Source organism: Vidua macroura, chromosome 36, assembly GCF_024509145.1.
Source record: "Vidua macroura isolate BioBank_ID:100142 chromosome 36, ASM2450914v1, whole genome shotgun sequence".
Taxonomy (NCBI): Eukaryota; Metazoa; Chordata; class Aves; order Passeriformes; family Viduidae; genus Vidua; species Vidua macroura.
The window spans coordinates 43,019-70,226 of NC_071606.1; the positions used below are offsets into that span (position 1 = coordinate 43,019).

The 27,208-nt window shown below is 53.7% G+C and overlaps 1 protein-coding gene across 1 annotated transcript in view; it reads left to right on the forward strand.

Moving 5' to 3' along the window:
• The window catches only part of LOC128821200 (zinc finger protein 208-like), a 1,118,338-nt gene that overhangs the window by 20,180 nt on the left and 1,070,950 nt on the right, over window positions 1-27,208 (forward strand). The window contains exon 2 of the mRNA XM_054002161.1: window positions 3,868-4,419. Within this exon, the coding sequence (XP_053858136.1) occupies window positions 3,868-4,419 (552 nt within the window). The remainder of the gene's footprint in view (window positions 1-3,867; window positions 4,420-27,208) is intronic.

A 27,208-nucleotide genomic window follows, 5' to 3' on the forward strand; every position in this document is an offset into this window, starting at 1 on the left:
CACACTTGCTCTGCTCCTCCACCACTGCTCCACTGCTGCTCCAACACTGCTCATCCACCACTGTTCCACTGCTCCTTCTCTGCTCCTCCCCTGCTCCCTTGTTGTTCCACGGCTGCTGCTTCTGATCTAGTGCTGCTGCCACATCTGTGGTGTCACAGAGAGGGGAAGGTTGGGGTTGCCACTGCTCTGGTGTCACAGAGCCAGGGACAATGGGACTGCCACTGCTCGGGTGTCACAGACAGGGAAACACTGGGGTTGCCACGGCTGTGGTGTAGCAGACAGGGGAACTCAGCAGCTGCCAGGGCTGTGGTGTCACAGAGAGGGGAATGTTGTGGCTGCCTCACAGTGGTATCACACACATGGGAATGCTGGGGCTGCCACTGCTCTGTTGTCATACAGAGGAGAACGTTGGGGCTGCCAGTGCTGTGATGTCATGGTTTGACACTGGCGCAATGCCAGCGACCCCATGAAAATACACCTTCCCAAATAAATGCTGTGAGATGTTATCAGGAACAGAGCAGAGCAGGCCCAAGCTTAATAACAAAGGGAAAAAAAAACTTTATTTAACTACTACTACAGAAGATACACACACTAAATCCAGCAAGGAGCCCCTCTAAAACACCCTTCCTCCTCCCAATTTCCAACACAACCACCATGAAACGTCACCCGGGATTCCTGTTCAAATTACCACCCTTCAGATAATCAATACTCAGTCTATCAAGGGAGAGAGGAGCCTCTCCTGTGCCATAGACCCCCCAGGAAACACAGTTGCCACCTCCTGTGTTTCCACATCACACACGGCAACCACCCAGAGTAAATCTGCCAGTGTGACACTCTCCTTTCCATGTCACAGGGCTCTCACCATCACGCATGGACAGACTGCTCATAGGGCTCCTGTAAGGATGCTTTGCCACAGACCCAAAGATACAACAGTTCAGCTTCTCATCTTGGGACTACAGTCCCCCCATTTTCCCCTGGGGCCAAGGGTCCAGGAACAGAAATCATCTTCTTCCTGAAGACAGAGGGCATCACCATTCCCTCCTCAGCTTTCCTCTGTTCTTGCCATTCCTTCGCTGGTGGTTGCTGAAGCAGGTCTCCTTGGGTCACCACTGCATCCCCCTAAAATGCAGTCTCTATTGCAGGAGAATTTGGTTCAGTCTAGAGCTAACAAGAAAAGTCCAGCCAAAACCTACTTCATCATCTCCTCCCACCTAAATATTTCTCCTTCTAACATCTCAGGTCTCGGATTGTATCTCTTCCACTACAAATCGAGGAGGAGTAATATTTTACAAAGCCCTCATTTCCCGGAAAGGATTAAAAATTCAGACTCCCTGGACGGCTGAAATCCCTGCCCCGCATTCTCGACTCCCACGATGGGCATCATCCCCCCCCTTTCTGCATCTCCTCTGCCGGCAAATCTCCAGGTGCTGTCAGGCTCTCTGTCTCTTTCCCTCTGAGGGGGAGGACAAAGGCATCTCTGCTTCTCTCCACCCTTCCCTCTGTAGGAGCTGGCTCGGTTCCAGACCTTCAGCCCCCTCGGCCGACCTGGACAAGGCCATGGCTGGGCAGGGGAGAGTCTGCACTGCACTCTCTGATGACTGGAAACAAAGAGAGAGTTCCCCTGGGAGTTCTTGCTTTTAACCCCCTGTTAAAACCCCCTGAGAACCCTCTGTTCTCAGAGGCGTGTCCATATGTTCAGTGGTCACTCCAGGTGCCAATATCCAAACATGATCACTGAATGGTTTGACCCAACTTCCCGAAAAAAAAATTCACTTCCATGTCAAACCACGACAGTAGAATCTACTTGGAAATGTTCTGCATTTCAATGCCTTGCTGGGAGCAGTCCTGAACAATGCAGCATCCTCAGCACACAAGGAGAACACTTCCAAGCCTTACCAGCTGTCTCCTTGCAGCCAGATCTTGTCCCCCAGTGCTGTGAGAAGCACCCAGGGCTGGCTGAGAGCTGTCCCTGGCAGGCAGCAGAGGCCCTGGCCCAGCACAGCGCCCTGGGCTGCAGGACCCTGCTCTGCAGGACAGCCCTGGGCACCCCTGGCCTCAGAGAATGTACTCACAGAGTCTGTGGGCATTGGGATGTTCCAGCCTTAGGAGAACACTGCAGGAGCTGCAGCTGCATTGTCCTGCAGCCAGAGGTTCCTGTGTCAAGGGCTGGCAGTGATTGTGCCCCAGGCACTTCTCAGCACCTTCCCAGCCCTGACTGATTGAAGCTCTCTGTGCCTCTGGGCTGTGCCTGGGCTGGCTGCAGGCAGTGGCCCAGCCCTGCTGGGCTGTGCACAGGAGCTGCCAAGCCACACAAAGCTTTGGGCTGCTCCAGGCTGCTCCTGGGGGACGTCTTGCACCACAGCCCTGCCCTGGGAGAGAAATTCCTTTCTCCTGCTGTCCAGTCTGGGCCTCTCCAGCTGCCCTTGGTGCCATTATTTCCTTCTCATGCTTATCTCCTCTAGGAAGAAAAGCTCCACCATCTCTGAAACCACCCTTCAGCCCCTCCCAGGCTACTCCTGTTCTCTCCTCAGTCTCCATGCCACTGAGCCCAGAGCCCGCAGCCTCTGCCTGCTGGTTGTGTGATGAGGCCTCCAAACCCCATCTTGGGAGATTTTTGGGTCCTCTCCAAGGTCTGTGAAAATGGAAAAATAGTGGTCCAAGGTATTTTCTCCCCAATCTTGCAGTGGCAGAACAAGGGTCAATATCTCTAAATTACATGATGTAGCTGGGCGTGTGTAATCAATTCCCATCTCTTAGAAGTGATACAGTTATCTTCTGTTAATTGACCAGTTTTCTTTATCTCTTCCAGAACCAATCTTTCCTGCAGGAAATATCTTCTCTTAATGGGCCATTGAATGTCCCTGCAGGACTGAGAAAAATGACATCATCCCATTGTGAGATGCTCCGCCCAGGGGGAGGGGCCAAGCATTCCTGCCTGTTTATAATCTCGGACTTTGAACACCATCGGCATCCTTTTCCCACTGCATTATCAGTGGAGCAGCTTTTCTTCTCCACGGAATTCCCAGAGGAAGATTCCCAACAACACCACCACTGGACCTTCAGAGGAAAACTTCACCCTTCTACAGGATCATTGCTTCAACACAACAACACCTGTCATACTGCAGGAGGACTGCAGCCCCCATTTCATGGGACTGCTGCCAACATCCTGACCCACAGGGTGTCAGGTCATATTCTGACTCAGTCAGTGTTTTTTTTTTTTTTGTTTCTCCAAAAGCATTTGTATTTTTAGATTTTTTCTAGGAAAGATCTGTTATTCCTATTCCCCTATCCTTGCCTAAGAGACCCTTAATTTGAAAACAATAATAATTTGGCAGGAGGGAGGGGGTTAATATTTTCCATTTCAAGGGAGACTCCTGCCTTCCTTAGCAGACAGCTGTCTTTTCAAATCGAGACAATGCCCCAGGACACCCAGGCAGGTGAGGAGGAAGTCACTGCCCCTTTCCCCCCCTCTCCTGCTCCATCTCCCAGCCCAGCATTGCCCCCGGCTGCAGGACAACCCCGCTGCCAGCGCCGACCGCCCGGGGATGCACTGGGGGCATCTCCTTCCCCTTCCCTCTGGCATGGAGGCAAATCCCACCCCGTCCTTGTTCTTCCTCCCCCAGACAAGGAGCTGAAGATGGAGACCAGGGAGGACAAATCCCCGCAGCAGAGCCTCATGGAAGAGGCCGTTTCGAGTGGTTCCACAGTGCTGGAATCCAATGGGGAGGAAAAGCCCCAGAGATCCCGCAGGAAGAGGGGCTCCAAACGCAGCCCAGAGTGCTCTGAAGAGAAAAGACACAGTCTGTGCCAGGAAGGTGGACAGAGCTTCAGCCAGATGTCAGAACTGGTGGTGAATGAGCAGCTTTGTGATGGGGAGAAGCCCTACAAGTGCTTGGAGTGTGGGAAGAGCTTCAGCCGGAGCTCCAACCTGATCCGCCACCAGATGATCCACACTGGGGAATGGCCCTACAAGTGTGGGGAATGTGGGAAGGGCTTCAGCTGCAGCTCTGAGCTGATCCGCCACCAGATGATCCACACTGGGGAATGGCCCTACAAGTGTGGGGAATGTGGGAAGGGCTTCAGGTGCAGCTCTGAGCTCATCACCCACCAACGCACCCACACCGGGGAGAGGCCCTACGAGTGTCCTGAGTGTCAGAAGGGGTTTCGGATCAGCTCCCATCTGATCCTGCACCAGCGGATTCACACAGATGAGAGGCCCTTCCGCTGCCCCGACTGTGGGAAGGGCTTCAAGCAAAACTCACACCTTGTCACCCACCAACGCATCCACACCAGGGAGAGGCCCTACGAATGCTCTGAGTGTCAGAAGAGTTTTCACACCAGCTCCCATCTCCTTCTGCATGAGCGGATTCACACAGATGAGAGGCCCTTCCGCTGCCCCGACTGCAGGAAGGACTTCAAGCAAAACTCCCACCTCATCAGCCACTGCCGCATTCACACCAGGGAGAAGCCCTATGAGTGTCCCCAGTGTGGGAAGAACTTCTCCAGGAACTCTCACTTGACTGAACACCAACGGAGACACCGGTAAGGGAAGGCCTGCAAATGCCCTGACTGCAGGAAGAGCTTTGTGCAGTGCTCCTGCTTCATCCCCCATTGGAGGACCAACATTGGGAAGAGCCCTGGTGACCCATGTTCCCTGTGATCCATGCTGGGAAGAAACCTGTCTCTTTTCCTGCCCCTGCCAATGACATGACCTGGGACCATAGGATATGGCGCTGTCATTACATTCACTCCCACATCAGGTCATTGCCAGGGGCAGGAAAGGGACTCTCTCTCTGCCCCAAGGAGAAGGGCATCCATTCCAGGTAGGAAGAAATACGTGGCTGGGAAGAGACAGTCGGTGGTGATGTACTCCAAATAATTTTTCTTATCCCTTCTGTGTTCAATATTGTTTCTGTTCCTGTTTGTTCCTTATCTCATTGCTGTTCCCATTAAACTGTTCTTATCCCAGACCAGGATCTTTGCCTTTTGTGCTTTCCATGGGAGGCGGGAGGGCAGCGAGTAGCAGGGCGGTTTTAGCAGGAGCAGGAAATTGGGGAATCCCATTCCTAAACCCTGGCTGGTGGAGACTGAGCATCCCAGCTGGTGCCAGCCCTGGTGGCCATGGCAGCAGCCTTGGCAGCGGGTCCCTGGCTGGGAGCTGTGGGAACCTCTTCACTCTGGTGCCCAGGGACAGGAGTGGAGGGAGCGGCTGCAACTGAGTCGGGGCAGGCTTAGGTTGGATCTCAGGAAAAGGTTTTTCCCCAGAGGCTGCTGGGACATTGACCAGGCTCGCCAGGGAAGGGTCACAGCTCCAGGGCTCTCTGCACTCCAGCAGCGTTTGGACAGCGCTGCCAGGCCCAGGCTGGCATTGTTGGGGTGTCCTGTGCAGGGCCAGCAGCTGGACTCGAGGATCCTGATGGAAAACCCAGGATGGCTGGGACTAGGGGTCCCGGGTGTTTTCGGTGTTGAGGAAAGCAGGGGCTGGGTGGTGGGAAAGGCAGGAATAGGGGTCCAGGGGGTCTGTGGGCGAAGGAAAAGGGGGCTCGGGGGGCTGAGAGAGGCGGGATGGCCGGGAAGGGGGTGCAGGGGTTGTTGGTGCCGGATAAGGGGGTGCAGGGTGGAACCCATGCCGGGAATGGGGGCGCGGGGGGATGGCGGCGCCCAGGAATGGGGGTTCGGGGGCCCCTCGGTGCTCCGGAACGGGCGATCAAAGAGTCCCGGTGCCGGGGGTCCCTCTCACCTCTCGCCGCCCCCCCGGAGCCCCAGGAGCGCCCCCAGCCCCAGCGCTGGAGCCATCGCTCTGCTCCGCTGCGGCCCCGCCCCCAGAGCCGCCTCCGGCCCCGCCATTGGCGCCGCTCTTTGCTGCCCGCCAATGGCAGCCCGAGGCTGCAATGACGTCACCGGGCACCGGGCAGATCCCGGCGGCGCAGGGCGGGAAAGGCCGAAGCAAAAGTGCCCGAGGGAGCGAGGGGGGAGGGGACGGGGGAATTCCAGAGAATTCCCCGGGATCCCCTCCTGGCATCCCCCGGCAGCTCCTCGGCCGCTCCCTGCGGGACCCCCGGGCCGGGCTGGGCTCAGCTGCCGGGCCCTGCGCTCCAAGCCTGCCTGGAACCCGCCGGCTTCGGCCCGAAGCGGGGCAAGCCCCGCCATCCGCGTGTGATAAATTGAGGCGAATAATTTGATTCAGCCTTTTTAAGGTCAATTAGAATTTTATTAATTACAGCAAGCAGTAGCAAGCAAAACAGCGCTGGGTGGGTAGGGGTCTCCTAACCGCCCCTCCTGCAGTGTCCCACACTGCAGTGCCCCACACCCCACTCCCTTATTCAGTCTCTTTTATAGTTTCTTGGAGGTTTCTTCATTCGTGTCTTTTGCGATAGCGGTGGGCGTAGCTTGAGCATCTCTCTGCGTCGTTTCTGCGTTGTGTCGAGGCAGGTGATCGCTGATTTCACAATCGGCTCCGGACAGTGATGGGCGTACCCGGAGCACTCCTACGTTGTCTAGTCCGGTGGCCGTTGCCTGGTGGTCGCTGATTTCATAATCAGCTCCGGCCATCCCCCGACATCCTTAGCCTGTGTCTGCAAAAAAGCTACGAAAAGCTCCCTATATGGTGATTAATCATACTTGTGATCTTGCGGTTTTGCAATATGCCTATAGCCTTGTGGTTTGTAGCAGTTGCTTTTTTATTGTTCTCCCCTATCTCCTAACAAGCAGGCTAGTCCCTTATACTTTAATTTTTATATTTCCTCCTTTAATATTCTAATTCTTTTGATGAACAAACAAGTTACCACAGTTTATTACACGCGGATCCATTTTTTCCTGCGGCTGCGGCTCCCAGCCCCGGCGGAGCAGGAGCGGGCGCTGGGACTGCGATCCCTGACTGGCGATCCCCTTCTGTGCCTCTCGCTCTTCTCTCCCTTTCCTTGGGGCGATCAGGGGATCCAGGGGCTGCCAGAGGAGGAGAGCCGGCAAAGGGAGTGCAGGGGATGTCAGGGCAGGATAAGGGGGTACAGGGGGTCCTGGAAGTGGGGAAGGAGCTGCGGGGGGGTCCCGCAGGACCCCAGGAATGGGGATTCCAGAGGGGAGCAGGAGCTGGGGCAGGACTCTGGGGAGAGAAAAGGGGGTGACCCCGGCATGGGGGGACATGGGGGAGTCACACGCGCTCCCAGGAGGGACACGACCCCCGGACCCTCCTCCCCTTCTCCCGCAGGGGAAGCTGAGCCCCAGCCCAGCAGACGAAGCCCAACACGAAGCCCCCGAGCCCCGGCAGCATCTTGGGGGGCGTCTGGCTGCAGCTCCGGGGGCGGGAGGGGCAGGATCTGGGAAACGGCAGCGGCTGCTGGGAAGGGACCGGCGTGGACTGGGACAGGCTGGGATGGAGTGGGACACCGGGATACAGCGGGACACACCGCACCCAGGACTGGGACCCACAGGGAGCAGGATCAGAGCACACTGGGACCCAGCAGGACCAGAACTGGGGCAACAGGGATCATAGTGGCACCAACCGGGATTGACTGGGAGTGGCTGAGAGTGACTGGGATCATACTGCTGGAAACTGGAACCTTACTGGGCTGAGTGGATGTGACTGGGAATGACTAGGAGTATGCTGAGGCCATCTGGGATGTACTGGGAGTGTCTGTAACTGTACTGGGAGTGACTGGGAACACACTGAGAGCAACTGGGAGTGACTGACTCTACACTGGGGGCAACTGGGATTGATTGGGACCATACTGGGGAAGACTGGGATCATAGTGGGCTCATACTGGGATCATACTTGGAGTGACTGGGTCTATGCTAGGGGCCACTGAGAGCAACTGGAATCATACTGGGAGTGACCAGGATGATACTGGGAACATAGTGAGTGTAACTGAAAGTGGCTGGGAGTGACCTGGGGGGAACTGGGGGAACTGGCTGAGCTGGGGCTCAGGGCTGTTCTCCCCCAGGGCTGCCCCGGGTCCTGCTGCCACCCCCAACCCACAGAGCCGAGGGACAGGGGACAGCTGAGGGACAGGGCACAGGCGAGGGACAGGGGCGTCTCAGTGCCGGCCAGGCAAAGGGGTAAAAGGACGTCTCAGTTCTCAGGAATGGGAGTGCAGGGGGGGTCTCAGGGTCACAGAAATGGGGGGGGCAGGGACGTGGAGAGGTAGAAGGGAGTTGTAGGGAGTTGTGGAAGAGGGGACAGTGGGAGCCACGCCGCTCCGGCGCCTCCTGAACTCGCAGCACCCTCCCGTCCCCTCCTGTCAGGGAGTAATGCAGAGCCAGAAGGTCCCCCCTGAGCCTCTTTTTTCCCAGGCTGAGCCCCTTTCCCAGCTCCCTCAGCCCCTCCTGGTGTTCCAGCCAGGGTAGAATACTAGTGCTACCCCAAGAGCAATGGATAGGCCTGCCAGGGGTGCCTTTATCACCACATTTGAAGCTTTCCTAAATACTTGGAGAAAAACTCTTCAGAAAGCACCAAAGTCAAGTCAGTAGCTCAAGTGACGATCGCCTTTGAAAATCGCTGCGGCTCGGCCCGGCCCCGCCCGGCCCCGACGATCGGGTGCCGTGGGTGCCTGGTAACCGCGAACGCGGCGGCGGCGGCGGCTGTGACGTGCGGGGCTGCTGTGCTGCGGAACAGCTCAGTGGCCACAGACCGCGCTCCTGGCTGCTTGTGCCAGCCTGGGCTCGTGCAGGCGGCTACACTCGCCATTCACAAGCGAATTGTTCGCAGAGCATTGGTCTCTGCAAAGGAGTCCTCAAAACGCAGAGCATTGGTCTCTGCAAGGGATTCCTCAAAACGCAGAGCATTGGTCTCTGCAAAGGATTCCTCAAAACGCAGAGCATTGGTCTCTGCACAGGATTCCTGAACACGCAGAGCATTTGTCTCTGCAAAGGATTCCTGAACACGCAGAGCATTTGTCTCTGCAAAGGAGTCCTGAACACGCAGAGCATTGGTCTCTGCACAGGAGTCCTGAGAGCTTGGTCTCTTCTAACTATTATTAATGTTCAGATTTTTAGCTCCTGGTTTCAGTAGGATCCATCTCTGAATTGCACAACATAGCCATATAGTTCAAGTAAAGCCCAACTAGAGGCCTGACAATACTAGCTACTTACACCAAACAAGCATTTAGCTACTTTCAAATGCTATAAATTTTTTAGCACCAGTATATGCCTTGAATCTGCCAGGAATTGGGTTCTGGATTTTCAGAGTTCCATTGTTGCTCCTTCCAGTTTCATTGAGGCTTTGTTGCTGATCTGGGATATCCTCCCTTCAAAATGGCTTCTGGATTCCCAAAAAAGACACCGACACCTCGTCCTTGGTCCAGGGAAATGCTGAAGTCTTTTACTGTAAGTAGCCACTGGGGCTGTGTTAAGGCTGGAAACTCCCCTCGCGTCCCTCCTCTCCCTGCCCCTGTTGTCCAGCAGCGCTGTGAAGCTGCAGACCCCCTCCCCACCTCTTTGTGCCCTGCTCCTGTTGGTGGGGGCTGTCCTGGTGCAGTAGGGAACGCCGTGTGTTGCCTCAGGCTCTTGCCTGGCTGTGCCACCGGAGCCAAGTTAAAGCAATGTGCAGCTGAAGCCCGGAGCGTGTGTTCTCTCCCTTTCCCTTTGCCACAGCAATTCCTTCTGTCAGGCTGGGCACTCACCTGTGCTGCTCTCACCAACCTGCCCTTGGGCACCTGGGCATGTTGGTGGGGGGAAGCTCAAGCTCTGCCCAGAGCCTTGAGAGACACGGCTGGTCCCAGCTAGAAGAGGTTCCAAGCCAGCTGTTCTCTCTCGTCTCCTGTGTGGGCGCAGATCCAGCCCTGCAGGCAGCGCTGGAGTCAGGGCCACAAAGGTCCCTTGGGGTCTGGAGCTCACTGGACTGAAGATGCCCCACTGCTGAGGCTCTGCCAAGGAGATCCCTCTGTTTTCTTCTCTGGAGGGGCCTGTGAGCCCAGACCGAGAAAACAAATGCTGATGAACAGAGAGAAGGAAAACTTGGACACATTTCTGTGCACCTCACTCTTGCTACAACGTTCCTTTCTTGCCTCTCTTGGACTCACACAGCAGGGACATCTCCTTGCTGGGAGTTCTGAGTGTTGTGCAGGGATGGGGTTAGGGGAGTTGTGAGAGCTCCTCCCCACTCTCTGAAAAGGTCACTGCCTCAATCCAATGAAACTGAAGAGGAAACAAATGCCCAAAGAGCAGGTGGGAGTTCACAGGACAAACACTCTCTGTCATTCAGGATAATTTGAGCAAGTCTGGCCCTATCTAGATGGTACAGATCTTGGAAGCAAAAATAATGACCTTTCTTAAGTGATCTTCTTTTTCATCTACTTTTGAAAAGGTCTTCTTGGTCCTTTTTCCTGGCTCCCCATTTTTCTCTTCTCTTGGCTTGCTGTTCTTCTCTGGCTTCTTGATTCAAGGCATCAGAAGCAGTCCTGCACTGATTGCTTGATTGCTGATTTGTTGTATTGTGTTTTATTATGTTTGGTTATACTGTTGTTCTTGCCTATGTTCTAAGAATGGTTTGTCCCTGTTACTCCCCCATATCCCTTTGGTTCAACCCCTGTCACTCCTCCCTAAGCCTGCCCCTTGACTCAGCAGAACTGATGTTTCTCAGCAGAACTGCTGAGTCATTCCTGAGTCCCCTCCCTGGTGCCCTGTCCATCACTCGGCAGCCCATTCCCACCACCCAGAAACTTCCATCAGGAGCGTCGAGTGATTGGATCAGTACCAGGGACCCCTCCCCTACTTTCCCCTAATAGGTTGTTATCCCTATCCATCCCCTTGAAAGCCACTCCCCAGTTCTACCCCATTGGTTGTTCTCCCCTTCCACTCCCCCCTTTATAAACTGTTGCAGAGTCCCTCTTGGGGCTCTCGTTGGTTGGCTTCTGTTGAGTTTTGATGGAGCTCCTGGAATTTCTAATAAAACCCCGACGTTCACCCCCAAAGAGAGTCAGCCTCATCCTTCAGTGGGTTAGCCGTCCGGTCACTCCTCTGGAGGCACTCCTGGAAAACCCTGCGGGGAACCGAAGGCAGTGATTTCCACCGTCGTCGTGTCACCTGGCCAGGTCACTCGAGCGGTTGCCGAGTGGACACGACGGCATGAAAGAGCTCGTGTAGGTCAGGCGCAACCTGCAGGCAGAGCTGTGAGCCCAGAGCAGTGACACTGCTGTGCCTCTGTCTTCATGCCTGTCACTCTGGTGGCTCTGTCACCTGGCAGCCGTTCCCTGCCAAAGGTGCTTTTGTGTGGAGGTTTGAACAGCGGTGCTGGGGCCCTGGCAAGTGCGATCTCAGTGCTGTGATCCGGAGGCTTGTTCATACAGAAGGGTTTAGGACATGGCATGGAAGGGAGGAAGCCTTGCAGGAAAACAGAGGCTCTTTCCAACAGCATGCTGCCACCTCTTAGCGCTGTTCTTCTCCTGACTCGCTTGGAGAGGCAAAGGTAGAGGGCAGTTCTGAGCCAACTGATGTTTCTACACCAGGCCAGAGGTGCAGGAGCTTTTTGGGTGCAGCTGTTTCCTCATCTTCTTTTTGCTGCTTAGAGTCAGTTTAACACTTTGTCCTATTCTCAAACAGTGGGAATACAGAAACCTAAAGAGGAATGTCCTGAGTTCCCTAGCTCCATGTTCCTTAGAAGGGACTTAGGAATTATTTAACATCATTAAAATTTAGAGTAAAAATTATGGTGGCCTAGGGCAGTTCTCTGGATGACCCAAGTGACACAAGAGCTTAATGCCACTGAGATAGGTTTTGCAAAGTGCACTGGTGCCTTTAAAATGCGACATATTAGTAGAAGTTAGTGTTCATTTTAGGGTGGAATAGGTAAACTGATGCCCTTGAAGGGTTATAGGAAACGGTTTTTCTTCTGCCACGGGGATGGCACTAAATGTCCTGTGCTGAGCTAGTTTCTTTTCCTGCAGGATTATTCCCACCAGCTCGTCTGCATGACTGAAAGTGAAAGGATAGTTGTGCCAATTCGGGCCATTGGTGGCCGAACTATCCTGACCTTCCCTGAGCAGCTGGACTTCTCGGCCTGTCCGGTCAAGTACAGCACCCAGAAGACTCTGCTGGTTCGCAATGTCGGTAACCGGGCAGCTCATTACCAGCTGAGCACCCAGAGGTGAGGATCTGTCCTTGTGCAAAACACCTTTGGGTGATAACAGGGCTGGGAAAGAGCAACAAAAGGAAGCAGAGCGTGGCAGCTGCTGCCCTCTCTTTGTGTTGCAGTCCTTTCTCCGTGGTTCCGACCACGGGAACTCTGGGCGCTGGCGACAGCATGCGGGTGACAGTGGGATTTCACCCGCTGACGACCGGTGACCATTCCGGGTGGCTGTGCTGCAACACCGGTGAGTGCTGGGCCCTGCACGGGGCACAGGACACTTCTCCATCATCGCTCCCTGTCCCATCCCATGGGGATTGTCCCATCCCCCTCCATTCCCTCCAGAGGTCCCTCCCCTGTTCCAGCTTTACCCCAAAGAAAACAGAGTTTTCTGTTGTGTTAGCAACTCTTGTGTTGATAACTGTTTTCTGTTGTGTGATCAACTCTTCTGTTGTGTTTATCAAGCCCCTTGGTGTTTAGGGGCTTGATAAAGTGGATCCCCTCTACCAGGGCTAAGATTTTTGCACTCCTGTTTTGCTGGGAGTTGCTGAGTGGAGGAAGGAGGAACCCTGATTCTGCACGACCGTGTGGCTGTGCCTGGGTGAAGTTTTGTTTTATTCCTGGGCAGTGCTGTATGCGAGGTGTGAGGTTTCCATCAGACTCTCTCCAGTGCAATGTGTTTCTTGCACACCTCTGTCCCGGATGCTGCTTCTCCATTGGCTTGTCGCAGACCCTTTTTCTATGTTGCCCTTCCACATATATTTAGTTTCTGTCTAATAACATTTCCAGGCCCTCGAGTTCCTGTTTGGTGACAAATCAAGACAAATTTTTCCTCGTCCCCATTTCCCAGGCTGTTCAAGCTGTTGCAAACATCTGTCATAAACATCTATCTCACATCTATCTCGCATTTGATTTCTTGACTGAGGAATCCCATTCAGTCTTCATGTAGAAGCTGTTCTGTACTTGTTGATCTTTGCTTTGTCCCTTTTTTATTGAATTTGCAATGCTCCAGCTTGGGTTTTGAGATCAGAACAATATAAAATATTTCACGACTAATGCGGCTGTGGGTTTGGACATGGAGATGATGATGATTTTCACAGTGTTCATTTTGTAGTGGTTTGTGATATTGCAGAGCCAGGCTGGTTGTGTTTCCTCACCTGTGTCCCCTCCTGCTGTGGGCTGTCACTTCGCTTGTTCCTCTGGGCCTCCTTTTGCTGCCCACATGCCCCCAGGCGTATTTGCTGGTCAGCAACAAGGGATGCAAGGGATCAGGAGAGACAGGAGTCTCGTGGGATGCCCAGGGCAGACCCTGGGCAAGCCAGGACTGAACTGGGCTCCTCAGCATCACCTGAAGGACTTTGATGCAGAAATCACGGTGATCTGAGTGGGTCACTGGAGCACACTGACAAATCTCACTGTACATGCTGTCAGCTTGGGGTCAAATATGCACAAACACTCTCAGAAATCAGGTGTTTAAGGAGGTGCCCAGGACATCCTCACGCTGTACGCCCAGAGCTGTCAGGATGTGATAAATGTACTGATCCATGGAACTGCTCATTCAGCTAAAAGCTGTGACACTTTCTTCTGTGACCTGCAGTTTGCTCTGGTCCTTGTGCTTCCATCAGCAACTGAGCTGAGCAAAGACTCCCCTTTGCTTTGTTCCAGGTGAAGAAACTATCCACACAGAGCTCCACGGAGAAGCTGGAGCTGTCCGTGTTGGGTTGAGCACAAATTCTGTGGAGGTTGAGACGACTTTCATCACCATGTCCAACCACGCAACCATGTTCATTAAAAACAGGAGTAACGTCACGGCTCACTTCCAGTGGAAGACTTTTCCTACTGAGGAAGAGGAAAATAAAGAGAAGAGGAGGTTGGTCTGACAGATCCATTTCAGTGAGATACACGGCCCACGGCTAAAACTGACGTGTGGCCTCAGGGGGGTGTTGGTGCTTTTGAGTGCTTTAGGCCAAGGAAACCATGCCTGGCTCTCAGGTGTGTGTCCCTGCTGGCTTCAGGAGCTCAGCACTTAGCATTCCATTCCACTTCTCCAACCAAGGATGGCATTTTGGCAAGGAAAGGTTGGTTGCAATGACTGGATTTCCTCAAGTTCTCATTGGGCTTTTGCCTCTCTGATCTTCTTCCTCCATGGCCTGGCAACATCCTTCAACAGCTCACCCTCTTTCCAAAGGTGATACACCCTCTTTTTTTCCCTTAGTTCCTTCAGAAGCTCCTTGCCCATCCAGGCTGGTTGTCTTCCCTGTCAGCTCGCCTTTCAGCACACAGGGACAGTCTGTTCCTGTGCCTTCAAGACTTCTTTCTTGAAGTATGTCCATCCTTCCTGGACCCCTTTGTCTTTAAGGGCCGTTTCCCAGGGTTCTCGCCAAATCAGTCTCTTGAACAGGCCGAATCTGCCCTCCAGAAGTCCAGAGTGGAAGTTTTGTTGATGCCCCTCCTTGTTTCACCGAATATTGAGAACTCTGTTCTTTCACGGTCACTGTAGCCCAGACAGTGGTGAACAGATGAAGTTCATTTAGTCATTAGGGAACTTCCTGGTGATATCCCTGCTGTACCTGGACCCCAGGGAGGCAGCAGACTGCCCTGTGGAATGGATCCAGTCGATCTACAGGGCCCTCAGCTCCCCTTAGAAGGGAGTCACCTACTAGCACTACCCTTCTTTTCCTCTTAATGCTTGAGGCTGTGATCTGTGTGACAGAGCAAGTGCAGCTGGGAGACTCTCCAGGCAGAATTTTTTCTGTAGTGTCAACTGGCAGAGCCTCTGGAGCCAAGCCTCATACCCATTCTGTCAGGGCACCTGGGTAGGTGGTGGGGGTCAGGACGGAATTTTATGACCTCCCCAGCAGAGACCCATTTCCATTCCCCACTGTCTCCTAGGTCTCCTCCTTCTGCCTGATGCCAAGAAGGGCAGGGCTCCTCTGGCTCCTGCTGAGCTTCTCTCAGGGTTGGACGGCTGTAACTCCACCAGTTTATTTCTGTGACGCTCTCCCTAACGCTCCTCAGCCTTTCCACTTCTTCCTTAAGCTCTGCCACCGGGCAGAGCAGATCATTCAGCTGCCCACACCACACGCAGGTGTCTTTTGCACTTCCTCTGGTATTAACACCAGGCTCAGACCCTCCCTGCAGCCAGGGGCCTGGACAGCTGCGTCCTTCCTGGGGGGTTCTGTTTGACTTAGTGCACTCCTGCTGGCAGCAGCAGCAGCAGCAATGGCTTTTCATCATTTGTAAACCATAGCTGGGGCAAATAAGAAAAAGCAGAAAGAAGAAATCCCTGCCCCTGTCCCTGTCCCTGTCCCTGTCTGTCGCAGCCGCCCGCCCATCGATGGCTGGGCGCTCCCCGCCCTCCCCCATCGCACTCCCTGCCGCCGCCTGCAGACTTTTCCCCCCCGGCCCAGTCTCTCCTCAGCCAGTTCGCACAGCGGCAGCGGCGGGAGGGCCGGCAGCGGGCCGACACCCAGGCAGCCGGGGCCTTCGGCCGGCAGGGCGAGAGCCCGCTGCAGAGGCAGGGCGGGCACGCTTAGCGCCCTCCCTTTCCCAAGGAGCTTGCTCCTCGGCTCTCGCCGAGCCTTCTGCTTTGCCGGCCTTCCTTCCTTGCTGCTCAGGGCCGGCCCCGGCCGAGCCTGCGGCGGGACGGCAGCGGGGGGAGCGGCTGAAGGGAGGGAGCCACATTCCACACTCCATTTCCCAGCTGTTGGTGCCCTTGGTGCCTCCGAGTTCTGCTTGCCCAGCCCCAGGGACGCTCTCCTGCCCCTGCACGCTCAGCCAGGCTGAGATGGTCACTGATGGTTTCTCTGTCAGCCTCTCCCAGCCCAGCCCAGCTCCCTGCAAGCTCTGCCAGCTGCCCTGAGCTCTGTGCAGCACCAAGGGCCTCTCCCCAGCACAGCCCAGCCGCCTCTGGCCCCACAGCTCTGCTCAGGCCAGGCTGCTCTGGCCACTGGCCCCACGGCCTCAGCCCCTGCCAAGGGCACAGCAGCAGCTGCAGCTCAGCCAGGACTCAGCCCCAGCCATGGGGGAAGGGGCTTGGCCAAGGCACAAGGAGGCTCCCTGGCTGCCCTGCTCCCCTCGGGCTCAGGTGCTGAGAGCTCTGCAGCCCCTGCTGCCATCCCATCTGCCCAGGCCAGCACAAGAGCCCCGGCCTTGGGGCCCTCCAGAGCTGCTCCTGCTCCAGGCCCAGGGCCCATCCCAGAGCTGGGGCAGCCACAAAGCTGTGCCCATTTCTGCTCATTGCTGCTCTGATGAGGATGCATCCTCAGCCACTTGGAGGTTGCTGATGGATTTTACTACTCCACAGGCCTCTTCTTTCTTGAGTTCTTCAATTCAGGAATTCAGTGAGAAAAGCTCATAAACATTTGTTCAAAACACCCAAACAAGAGAAGCCCATGGGAATAATTCAAGTCTTCAGTTCTTCTGTGGTTAATTAGACAGATTTCAGAAGTCTGTTCAATGTGAATCTAATCTATTGGAAACAATGAACACAGAATAGTTTTGTCCTGTTAAGTTTTCTCTTCCTGTTTATAGATTGATATCAGCAATGTCCAATTGATATTGATCCCCAGCACCTCCTAATGCAGTCTGAACAGATATGAAAATCAAGAGCCTTCATGGCTGACAATCAAAACCACTTTGTCCCTACCCCCACCCACCATTTCCCTCAGCCATGTCCTGGCACTCAGAGCAGCTGAGGAATGGAGTCACATCCAGGGGTGGCCCCAGAGCTCAGGACCGGGGCCTGGTCATTTAAATCTCTTTATTGCTGATCTGGACAAGGGCATAGAGGGCAGCCTCAGTCAGTTCCCAGGTGTTTTTAAGGGAATCAACCCTTAAAAGGAAAGAGGTCCAGGAAGGATGAAGACATTTCAAGAAAGCAATCTGAAGGGGGAAGGAGCAGCCTGTCCCAGCGTGCCAAAAGATGAGCTAGTGAGGAAAATGACTGTCCAGGCTGCCCATGCAGCTTTTTTGGGAACACAGGGGAAAAAAGGACCAGCAACTCAGGAAGTGTTTATGGACTTTGTTTAAGGCTATATGGAAAGAAAATTAGAGAGGTGAAAGCTCAATTAAAACTAAACCTAGTGGCTTCTGTAAAAAAAAAAATATTTTTATAAAAAATATTTTATAAATTTTGTTTTTTAATAAAAAAATTAGCAAAACCAGGGAGAAGGAGAATCTCTATTCTTTATTGGATGCAGTGGAGAATATAACTAAAGATAAAGGGGTCACAAGCTCAGTTCCTACAGAGAGAACTAAAGATCAAGTAACTAAAGAGAAGGAAAAGGCTGAGCTATTTTACACCTTGTTTGTCTCAGTTTTCAACAAGAAGACAGGTTGTCCTCAGGACAAGTGTTCTCCTGAGCTGGTAATTGGAGACAGGGAGCAGAACAGCCCCTGTAATCCAGGAGGGAGCAGTTGGGACCTGCTGAGCCACTCAGATACTCACAGGTGTATGGGATCAGATAGGATCCATGCTAGGGGGATGAGGGAGCTGGTGGATGAGCTCCCCAAGCTGCTCTCCATCATTTATCATCAGTCCTGGCTCAGCAGGGAGGTCCCAGGGGACTGGAGGTGCCAATGTGAGCCCATCGCCAAGAAGGGCTGGAAGGAGGAGCTGGGGAGCTCCAGGGCTGTCAGCCTGACCTCGGTGCCCGGCAAGGTTATGGAAGAGATCACCTTGAGTGCCATCACAGGGCACCTGCAGGATGGCCGAGGCATCAGAGCCAGCCAGCGTGGATTTGAACATCTACACTGATGATCTGGATGAGGGGACTGAGTCCACCATCATCAGATTTGCAGATGACACCAATCTGGGTGCGAGTGTGGATCTGCTGGAGGGTAGGAGGGCTCTGCACAGGGACCTGGACAGGCTGGATCCAGGGGCCAAATCCAACAAGGTGAGGCTGAACAAGTCCAAGTGCCGGGTCCTGCACTTTGGCCACAACAACCCCTGCAGCACTACAGGCTGGGGACAAAGGGGCTGGACAGCTGCCAGGCAGAAAGGGACCTGGGGGACTGATGGACAGCAGGCTGGGCATGAGCCAGCAGTGTGCCCAGGTGGCCAAGAAGGCCAATGGCTCCTGGGCTGGATCAGGAATGCTGTGGCCAGCAGGAGCAGGGCAGTGATTCCTCCCCTGCACTCAGCACTGGTTGGGCAGCACCTCGAGTGCTATGTGCAGTTCTGGGTCTCCAATTTAGGAAGGACATGGAGGGGCTGGAGAGTGTCCAGAGAAGGGCAGCAGGGCTGCTGAGGGGTCTGGAACACAAGTCCTGTGAGGAGAAGCTTGGCCGCCACAAGCCAGTTATCCCTGTGGTAACTTTTCTGACACCTCCTGCTTAAAACCCAAAAAGCCAGAAGGATCGTGAGGCCCCGCTTTCACAGTCTGTATTCGTACTGAAAATCAAGATCAAGCGAGCTTTTGCCCTTCTGCTCCGCGGGAGGTTTCCGTCCTCCCTGAGCTCGCCTTAGGACACCTGCGTTACGCTTTGACAGGTGTACCGCCCCAGTCAAACTCCACACCTGCCGCTGTCCCCGGAGCGGGTCGCGGCCGGCGCGCGCCGGCCGCTTGGCGCCAGAAACGAGAGCCCCCCTCGGGGCTCGCCCCCCCGCCTCACCGGATACGTGAAAAAACGATCAGAGTAGTGGTATTTCACCGACGGCCGGGACGCCGGCGGGCGGGTTGCCCCGCCGCGCCCGGCGCGCGCCCGGCCTCCCACTTATTCTACACCTCTCATGTCTCTCCACAGCGCCAGACTAGAGTCAAGCTCAACAGGGTCTTCTTTCCCCGCTGATTCCGCCAAGCTCGTTCCCTTGGCTGTGGTTTCACTGGATAGTAGGTGATAGAAATGGGCCAGGAGACCAGCTCCTTTTAAAGGCCCTTATTGAGTGATCAGCTCTGGGTGGGAGCCTGAGGGGTCGCGCACACCGCCGCTGCTCCCTTTGGCGACGCAGAGGAGGAGGTGATCAGTTTTGCTTTGCAGCAGAACTGGGACTCCAGTCCTCGCGGGCGTGCCTAGGAAGACGTCTCCCAGCTCATTGACTAGGGTCCTCATCTCAGTCTGATTACCTTTAGATGGTGGTGATCTCCAAAACCTGGTTGATGGTACAGGGGGACTCTTCCCCACTGAGTCTTGTCACTTAATTTTCTAAATCTCCATGTCGGCTCGTTGTTTCCAGGGCCTCTTGTGGAGTCTTCTTCTGCCTAGCTTCATTTGCATATTACCGGAGCTATTTCCGGCCGCCATTTTGGGAGCAGCGGAGGCAATACCCGAGAGACTCAATAAGGGTACCAAGAAAGGGATTCAACAGTGGAGGAAGTAACAAGGGGTACAACTGGAGTATTAACACAAGGGGGTACAACAATTCAACAGTGGGGGAAGTAACGGGGGGGGGGTATTACAACAAGGGTACAACTGGAGTGAATATGGTGTACAATAAAGGTGTCTAACAATTATCAGCTTATTTCAACTATCTTAACTTTACCGAATTTATTCATGACAGTAGGTAGGGACAGTGGGAATCTCGTTCATCTATTCATGTGCGTCACTAATTAGATGACGAGGCATTTGGCTATTTTTCGAACACATATATAGAATATATGTTCCTTTTCCAGGTTAATAAAGGTGGCCCGTCCACCTTGGACAAGTCCGGTGAAGTGCTCCAATTTGGTTGTAAATTGACACGTTATGAAATAATAGGTTCTGTCCCTACTCACTATCAGCTACCTAACTGACTTGTGGCTGCCCTACGTCCCTAGCTGTGGTCTAACTTATTAAAAAAAATATAAGACAGTACAAAAAAAAGAGCACTATATAACAATATAAAATTAACATAATAAAAACCAACAAAAGGCAGTAAAAAGGAAACAACACTACACCTACTCTGGGTTATGCAGTTTTCTGGCCCTACTGGGGAACATATGTACAATGTCCACAGATGACAGGAGCGCTCTTGTGGAAAAAGTCTCTGCAATTGTCACTTGCCTCGATTTAGAGAGGCCAAGAGTATTCAAAAGTTCAAAGTTCCCTTGGTGGCATTTCCCCCGCGCTCCTAGGGGAAAGCCCATAAAGACAACGTCCTTTGCGTTGGTGAAACTCCCAGCTGATGGGAACAAACTTTCTGACTGACTGCAGAGGCCAGGACAAAGCTGAGTGGTTTCCCTGCCATGCCCCAGCCCTTCCTGGCCTCAGGGGCTGATGGCATTTGTGCTCCCTCAGGTTCATGTTCCCACACCAACAGCATGGCTGTGCTCCCACCAGCTCTGTGCAATGCAAACAGGGGCTCCTGAGCCAGTGCTGCTGTGTCTGTGCCTGCAAGGATGTGGCACCTCTGTGAGCTGGGGAAGAGGCCAGGGCTGCAGAGGGGGGATAATGTTGGCAGCTCCATGAGGACACTCTGGGACACTGCCCTGGGCTGTCCAGTACAGTGGGGAAGGACCAGCCCCTGCTCTGCTGTTCCTTCCCCTCTCCCCCAGGGCCCTGGCTGAGCACCAGCCGTGCTGTTTGCCCCCAGCCTGCCCACGGCCAGCCTGGGGCTGCTCACGGGGGTTTTTCTCTGTTGAGCATTGGCCTGGCCGTGTTCTTGAGAGAGCCTGGGCAAAGGAGCCTGGAGTCCCCAGGCCCTGGCTTGAGGCGTCAGCGCTGCCCCAGCAGTGCCCATGGCCCGTCCCTGCTGCAGCCCTGGCACTGCCACCCCCAGGACTGTGCCCAGCCCCGAGAGCACTCAGGCCCTGCAGCAACACCAGGGCCACCAGGGCAGCCGGGCAGTGGCACAGGAGCAGCACTGGCACCACCAAGTGCTGCTGCTGCTGGGCACAGCTGCTGTGCCAGCACTGATCTGCCCCCAGCTCTGCACACAGACATTGCTGCTGCAGCTCTAGAGAAGGCAACAAAAGGGGCACCTCTGCAAAAAACTTTGCTGGGAGATCCTTGAGTTCCTTTAAAGCCACCATGAGCACAGCCCCTCATTGACACAGTCTGTGGCTACAGGGATGGTGAAGAGAAACAAAATGAGAAATGCCACAAGGAATGGCTTTCCTTTGTGGACTAGATGAAAAAAAAATAAAACAAAGGAAAAAAAAAAAAAAACCAAGACATAACCATCAAGAAACATCAAAGATTACTTTTATTCCAAGTGGTTTATTACAATTGATTTGCCAGCACTTGAATGATCCTGAAATCATCCAGGCATCAGTGTCCACACTGCAGCCTTGAGCTCCTGGTTCCTCAGGCTGTAGATGAGGGGGTTCAGGGCTGGAGGCACCACCGAGTACAGAACTGACAGTGCCAGATCCATGGATGGGGAGGAGATGGAGAGGGGCTTCAGGCAGACAAATGTGCCAGTGGTGACAATCAAGGAGAGCATGGCCAGGGGAGGGAGGCAGGTGGAAAAGGCTTTGTGCCCTCCCTGCTCAGAGGGGATCCTCAGCACGGCGCTGAGGATCTGCACATAGGAGAAAACAATGAACACAAATCATATGAGTCCTAAACAGGCACTAACTGCACTGAACCCAAGTTCCCTGAGATAGGATGTGGAGCACGTGAGCTTGAGGATCTGAGGGATTTCACAGAAGAAGTGGCCTAGGGCATTGTCCTGGCACAGGGGCAGGGAAAATGTATTGGCTGGGTGCAGCAGTGAAAAGAGAAAGCCACTGGCCCAGGCAGCTGCTGCACATGATGGTCAGAAGGGAGAACTCTGCTGAAATGAAAAAGACAAAAAAAAAAAAGTTGGACTGCACATCCTGTATAGGAGCTGGTCCTGGTGTCCCAGAGGGAATTGTGCATGGCTTTGGGGACAGCGGTGCAGATGGAGCCCAGGTGGCTGAGGGCCAGGTTGAGCAGGAAGAAGAACATGGGCGTGTGCAGTTGGTGGCCGCAGGCTCTGGCGCTGATGATGAGGCCGTTGCCCAGGAGGGCAGCCAGGGAGATGGCCAGGGAGAGGCAGAAGTGCAGGCGCTGCAGCTGCCGCGTGTCTGCCAGTGCCAGCAGGAGGAAGTGGCTGATGGAGCTGCTGTTGGACATTGGCTGTGGCTGGGCATTGGGTTCTGCCCTGTGGAAAAAGACAGTGATGAGTTAGAGGAGATACCTGTAACCAAAATCAAAGCCATTTTTCCACCTCATGACTCAGCAGGAGTTTCTCCAATAAAGAAACAAAGCTTTTGCTGAAGCTCCCACTCTGTCCATGACAGGAACTCCTGTGCCAGTCTGGGACATCCCGGCTCTTTGGCAGCGTGGCGACTCCTGGGATGTCACCGTGGAGCCCCCGTGAGTGCCTGTGACAGATCGGTGCCTTTGCAACCCAAGGTGCCCTGGGATGTCACCATGGAATGGCTGTGACTGCCTCTGACCACACGGCTCTTTACCATCTCCAGAAGGCCCTGGGAGGTCTCCATGGAGCCCCTGTCTCTGCCTGTGACATTCCAGTTCTTGAACAGCCTGGAGACTCTTGGGAAGTCCCCATGGAACCCCTCTGAGGGCCTGTGGCAACTCGGTTCCTTCCTAGGCAAACATCACCAGCCCCCCTGTTGCTATGGTCAGTTTCCATGACAACCTTCACCAGCCCTCCGTTCCTATGGTGGGGTGGTTTTGCATGGGAGGCGCTTATGGAAGAAATGCAAAGAGAAGCTGCTAGCAGTTTCCTCCATGTCTGAGACAAAAAGCAATCAGTAATTAGCTTTGAGAATTGACAATCTGTTAAAGCGCTGAGAAAGCTGATAAGCCTCTGTGAACATGCATGTAAAAAAGGAAAAATCCTGGGAGATCCCTCTTTGTTTTCCAGCCGGATGGCCTGGCAAAAGAGTCAGAAAATACAGATATTGAGATGAGAACAAGATTTGAAATACCAAACCTTAATTACTGAGCATCTCGAAAGCAATAATACAGCCAAGCTGAAAGCAATCCCCCCTTCTGATTAAACAATGCCCTTTACTTACAGATAGATCCAAAGGTCAAATGGAATGTTCTGTCTCACCCCCCAATGTATGGTTCATCCCTCACCTGTAACCCTCCCCTGAAGTATCAGGTATCTGTAACCCCATTGACCCAAGTCCTGTCCCAGCCCACCTTGAAGCCCCCGATAAGGTGTGGCCGAGGGACCAGACGCTCTCTCTTGGACCTTCCTCTTGGGACGCTCACCCTCTCTCTCTCTCTCACCCCCTGCTCTCCCTGGGCCTGCCACGAGTTGCGGCTAGCAACTCTAAGCAGGGCCCTTCACCCCTTAGAATAAACCAAATGTTCTAAAGACCTGGCTTCAGAGATCCTTCATCACCACCCATCCAAACCGTCCTGGAGCCCAGCAGTCCCCGCAGTCCCCAAAGCTGGGGGGCCAATCTGTCCACACTGGGAGCCTCCATGAATGTCGAGCTCGTTCTCCTTGGGCTGTCAGCACGGGGTCCATTGCCATCCGGTTCCATCCCCCTGACTGGCACTGATCTCCAAGGAAGCCTCGCCCAAAGTTCAGCCAAAGCCTCAGCCAAAGTTCCCCAATTAGGACACTGCGAAGTCTTGCACAATTCCTTTTCAAGATGATGTCAGCACATCGATGAGATCATAGCACTTGTCCATCTAGTCAAGAATCCCCCACGGGGACACTCTGCTCTCTCATCAATGGAGCACAAAGCAGCAACATTCCAGAGGAAAATCTTTGCCCATGGGCACTGCGGCTCCTTGGGCAAGTTCCAGAGCAAACAGTCAAGGCAGTGGCCTGAAATGTTTTCCCAGCTGGGTCACCAGAGATCCCGGATGCATCCACAGTGTCCCTGTGGAAAGAGAGAAGCAGGAGCCTTTCACTAATTTCACTTATGTCAAACAGGAATTGCAGCCATGGACATGTCTTGGGAACCACTTCTCCACTTCTTTTTTCCTTCTTGGAACCTGGGACAAGCATCTGGATACTCCTTGGGAAAAAAAAAAACAAAACAGGCACACTGGGATTCTCTGTGACTCAGGCAAGGCTCCCACAGGCTTCAGCACCCAAACCTCTCACCCCCACTGTGGTTCTCCTGAAAAATATGAGTGTCAATTCCCAAACAGGGCCACAGGAAGGTTTTATGGCCGGGCAGAAGTTAGAGCAGTGGCATGTGGTGAACAGTTGAAAAAGCAGAAGTTTCCAAGTCCTTGAACTTCAGGGGCTACAAGGAGAAAGCTTGAAGTTTTTATGGTCCATTAATCTCTGTCTTCCCTCTGTTCATTTGGCACATTCCAAGTCCAGAGCAGATTATGGGAAGCTGTCGCCTTCTGCTGAGAAGGCGGGCGACCTGGTTTCAAGACACAGCACGGCGACCCGGCCTCCCCCAGGTCACTCGGTCCACTGACATGCACAGACACCAATGTGGTGGATGGTCAAATGGCGTTTATTATCTCATCTCGTGAGGTTAAATAGTCAAGGGGGCTTTACTATGTCAAACGGGGGACGGTGGGTCTGGCTAGGGTTAGTAAGGAGTGGAAAACTACTGGAGTTAGGAGGGGCTACATGCTTCAGGGGTGATTGATCACTTATAGCAGGATGAGGGGGGAAGGGTCTTGCTTTCTGTCACATCCCGAGATTTTCCGTTCGCCTGTCCCTATCTACCACATCTCCCCCCCCCCTTTTTTACTAATGAATGAGGTAGTTATAAACATAGGCACTAAGGTGAGGTATAAAGTTATAATTTGATAAGGGAAAAGGGGTTTTGGTAAACCTGAGGAATCTTCGTAAGGGAAGTTTAGAGAACCTTTGCGACTGGCAGTGTCCTCTGTTTTTGGTTCACAGCATTTGTTGCTGGCCTATAAACAGGATGTTGGCCCGTTCTAGGCGAGCTTGAACAAATGAGACCAGCTTGTTTAGCAGGCATGGTCCGAATGTAAGGGTTAAAAGCAGTATTGCTAGCGGACCTATCAGGGTGGAAATTAGAGTGGTGAGCCATGGCGATTGATTGAACCAGGACTCGAACCAGCTCTGTTGGGTTTCCCTGTCTTTCTTTCTTTGAGCCAGTCTATCTCGGAGTTCTGCCATGGAGTCTTTAACAACTCCTGTGTGGTCCGCATAGAAGTAGCATTCCTCCTTCAAGGCAGCACACAGACCTCCTTGCTGCATGAACAAGAGGTCCAGTCCTCGCCTGTTCTGTAAGACCACTTCCAAAAGCGAGGAAACTGATTTCTCTAGAAAGGAGATGGATTTCTCGATCCTCTGCAGGTCCTCATAGATGGTCATCTGCAGCTGAGCAAGCCCTTGGTGTTGGGTCGCGAGGGCTGAGACACCCGTGGCTGTGCCAGCTGCTCCCAGGCCGAGCAGCATTGCGATAGTCACTCCCGTTATTATTTCTCTTTTGTGGAGTCGGCCGGGCTCCTCAAAGAGGTGGTATACCTCTTCGTCCGAGTGGTACAGGACCCTAGGAACAATCAGAACTTGGACACAGAAGTCGATAGCATCATTGAACTTGGCAAGGAACACGCAAGGACTCACCCCAGATCTCTGACAAACCCACATCCCCGATGCGGATGGGACCGCCCACTTGTTGATCTTTCTGTTGGGCTTGACAACTTTGGTGCAGAAGTTGCCTTTCTGCTTTGCCAAGGCTGCATTGCCAAAGCATTTGCCCTGGCCTGTGACTTGACTCAGGGTGATTCCCCTATGGGGAGTGTCCCACCTGCACTGGTGGGGGGCTTCGGCTGTTGAGTAACTGAAGGGGGTGTTTAGAGCAACTCCTTCGTAGAAAGGAGGTTTAACATCGTAGCAAAGCCAGCAGGAATTGGTTAGGTTCGGGTTGGATTCGTTCAAGGATAGAAAGGCAGCCTCTAGCATGCGGAAGATTGGGTCTGAGTCCGACTCGGCTAAGTGGCCTATTTGGAAGGCATCTGCATGGCCGGTCGGGATATCAGTGGCCTTTGTGGGTAAGGTTTTGGGATGGGTTATGTTTCTCCCTTTCAGCACGTCCTTAATGACCTTATTGGGTCCTACCGGTCGGGGTGCCAGTGGTTGGAGGCTGATAATTCGCACGTTCACCCACTCTTTTGGCCCTTTGAGGACTACAGTCCACGTTCTGCCTGTGGCCCAACTAGGGTGTTCTGGCTGCAGAACTGTCATGTTATAGTCTGTGCACTTCCGATATTTGGGCTGTGTATAATGGTTGTTATAGACCCCTTTCGCGATGGCGGGCTTTTTACAGCCGGTAGGTGCCCAGGTGAACTGTAAAAATCTATCGGGCTCCTGTGGTTCCCACCCCTCTCCTGATGGTCTGGCATCTGTGACAATGGTTTCACAGCCCCAGTGTCCGCAATATCCCCACCCCGGGTAGTTACAGTACTTCTTCCCAGGGTTGGAGGCCGGACACCAGTAGGACAGGTACATGTACATGACGTGTGGGTGCTGGGGTCGTATTTTTGGTCGTCCTGGAAACAGGTCGGCGATATGGAACACGAAGGATGGGGTGCCTGCCGTGGTGATTTCTTTGAATACCTTGTCACTTGAAAGATGCTGCATGACCCACCTGAATGGCTGATGGGGGTAATAATCTGGATTAGCTCGCCCCTCGGCGATGAGCCCTAATAACAAGATCACACAAAGCCACCGTTGCTGTCTGGGTCTCACCAGTGTAGGACTCTTGGGCGCTGTCTGGCGTTTTGGTGGTTCGTCGTTTTCCTCTGGAACCGGGATGTACGCGTTACAGGGACGGCCCACGAGCATGTCCTGTAAACAGAAACTCGCAATTCTCGTTAGTCTCCTGGGTTGTGGCTGTATTGAAAAGAAGCAGTCCTTGATGTCCAGCACTGCGCATGGCTGTCCTTTGGGGATGGCTGAGTTCGTGGGCAGCAGTGTCTGAACTGGACCCATGGGTTGGATTGTCCTGTTCACCTCCCTCAGGTCGTGGATGAGGCGATAACCCTCTCTGGACCTTTTGGGGATTACAAATACAGGGGTGTTCCATGGGCTGGTGGAGGGTTCTGTGTGACCCTTCTGCAGCTCGCGCTGACTAGTTCCAGCAAGGCTGCCATTCGAGGCTTTGACAGGGGCCACTGCTCGACCCAAATGGGGTCTGACGATTTCCAAGTCAGTCTGATTGGCAGCGGTGGGTGTACGGCAGTGGCCCTCAGGATAAATTTGTGATCCTGACTCCTAATATAGCGAGGACATCCCTTCCTATCAAGGGTGGAGAGCTTTGTAGAATGTAG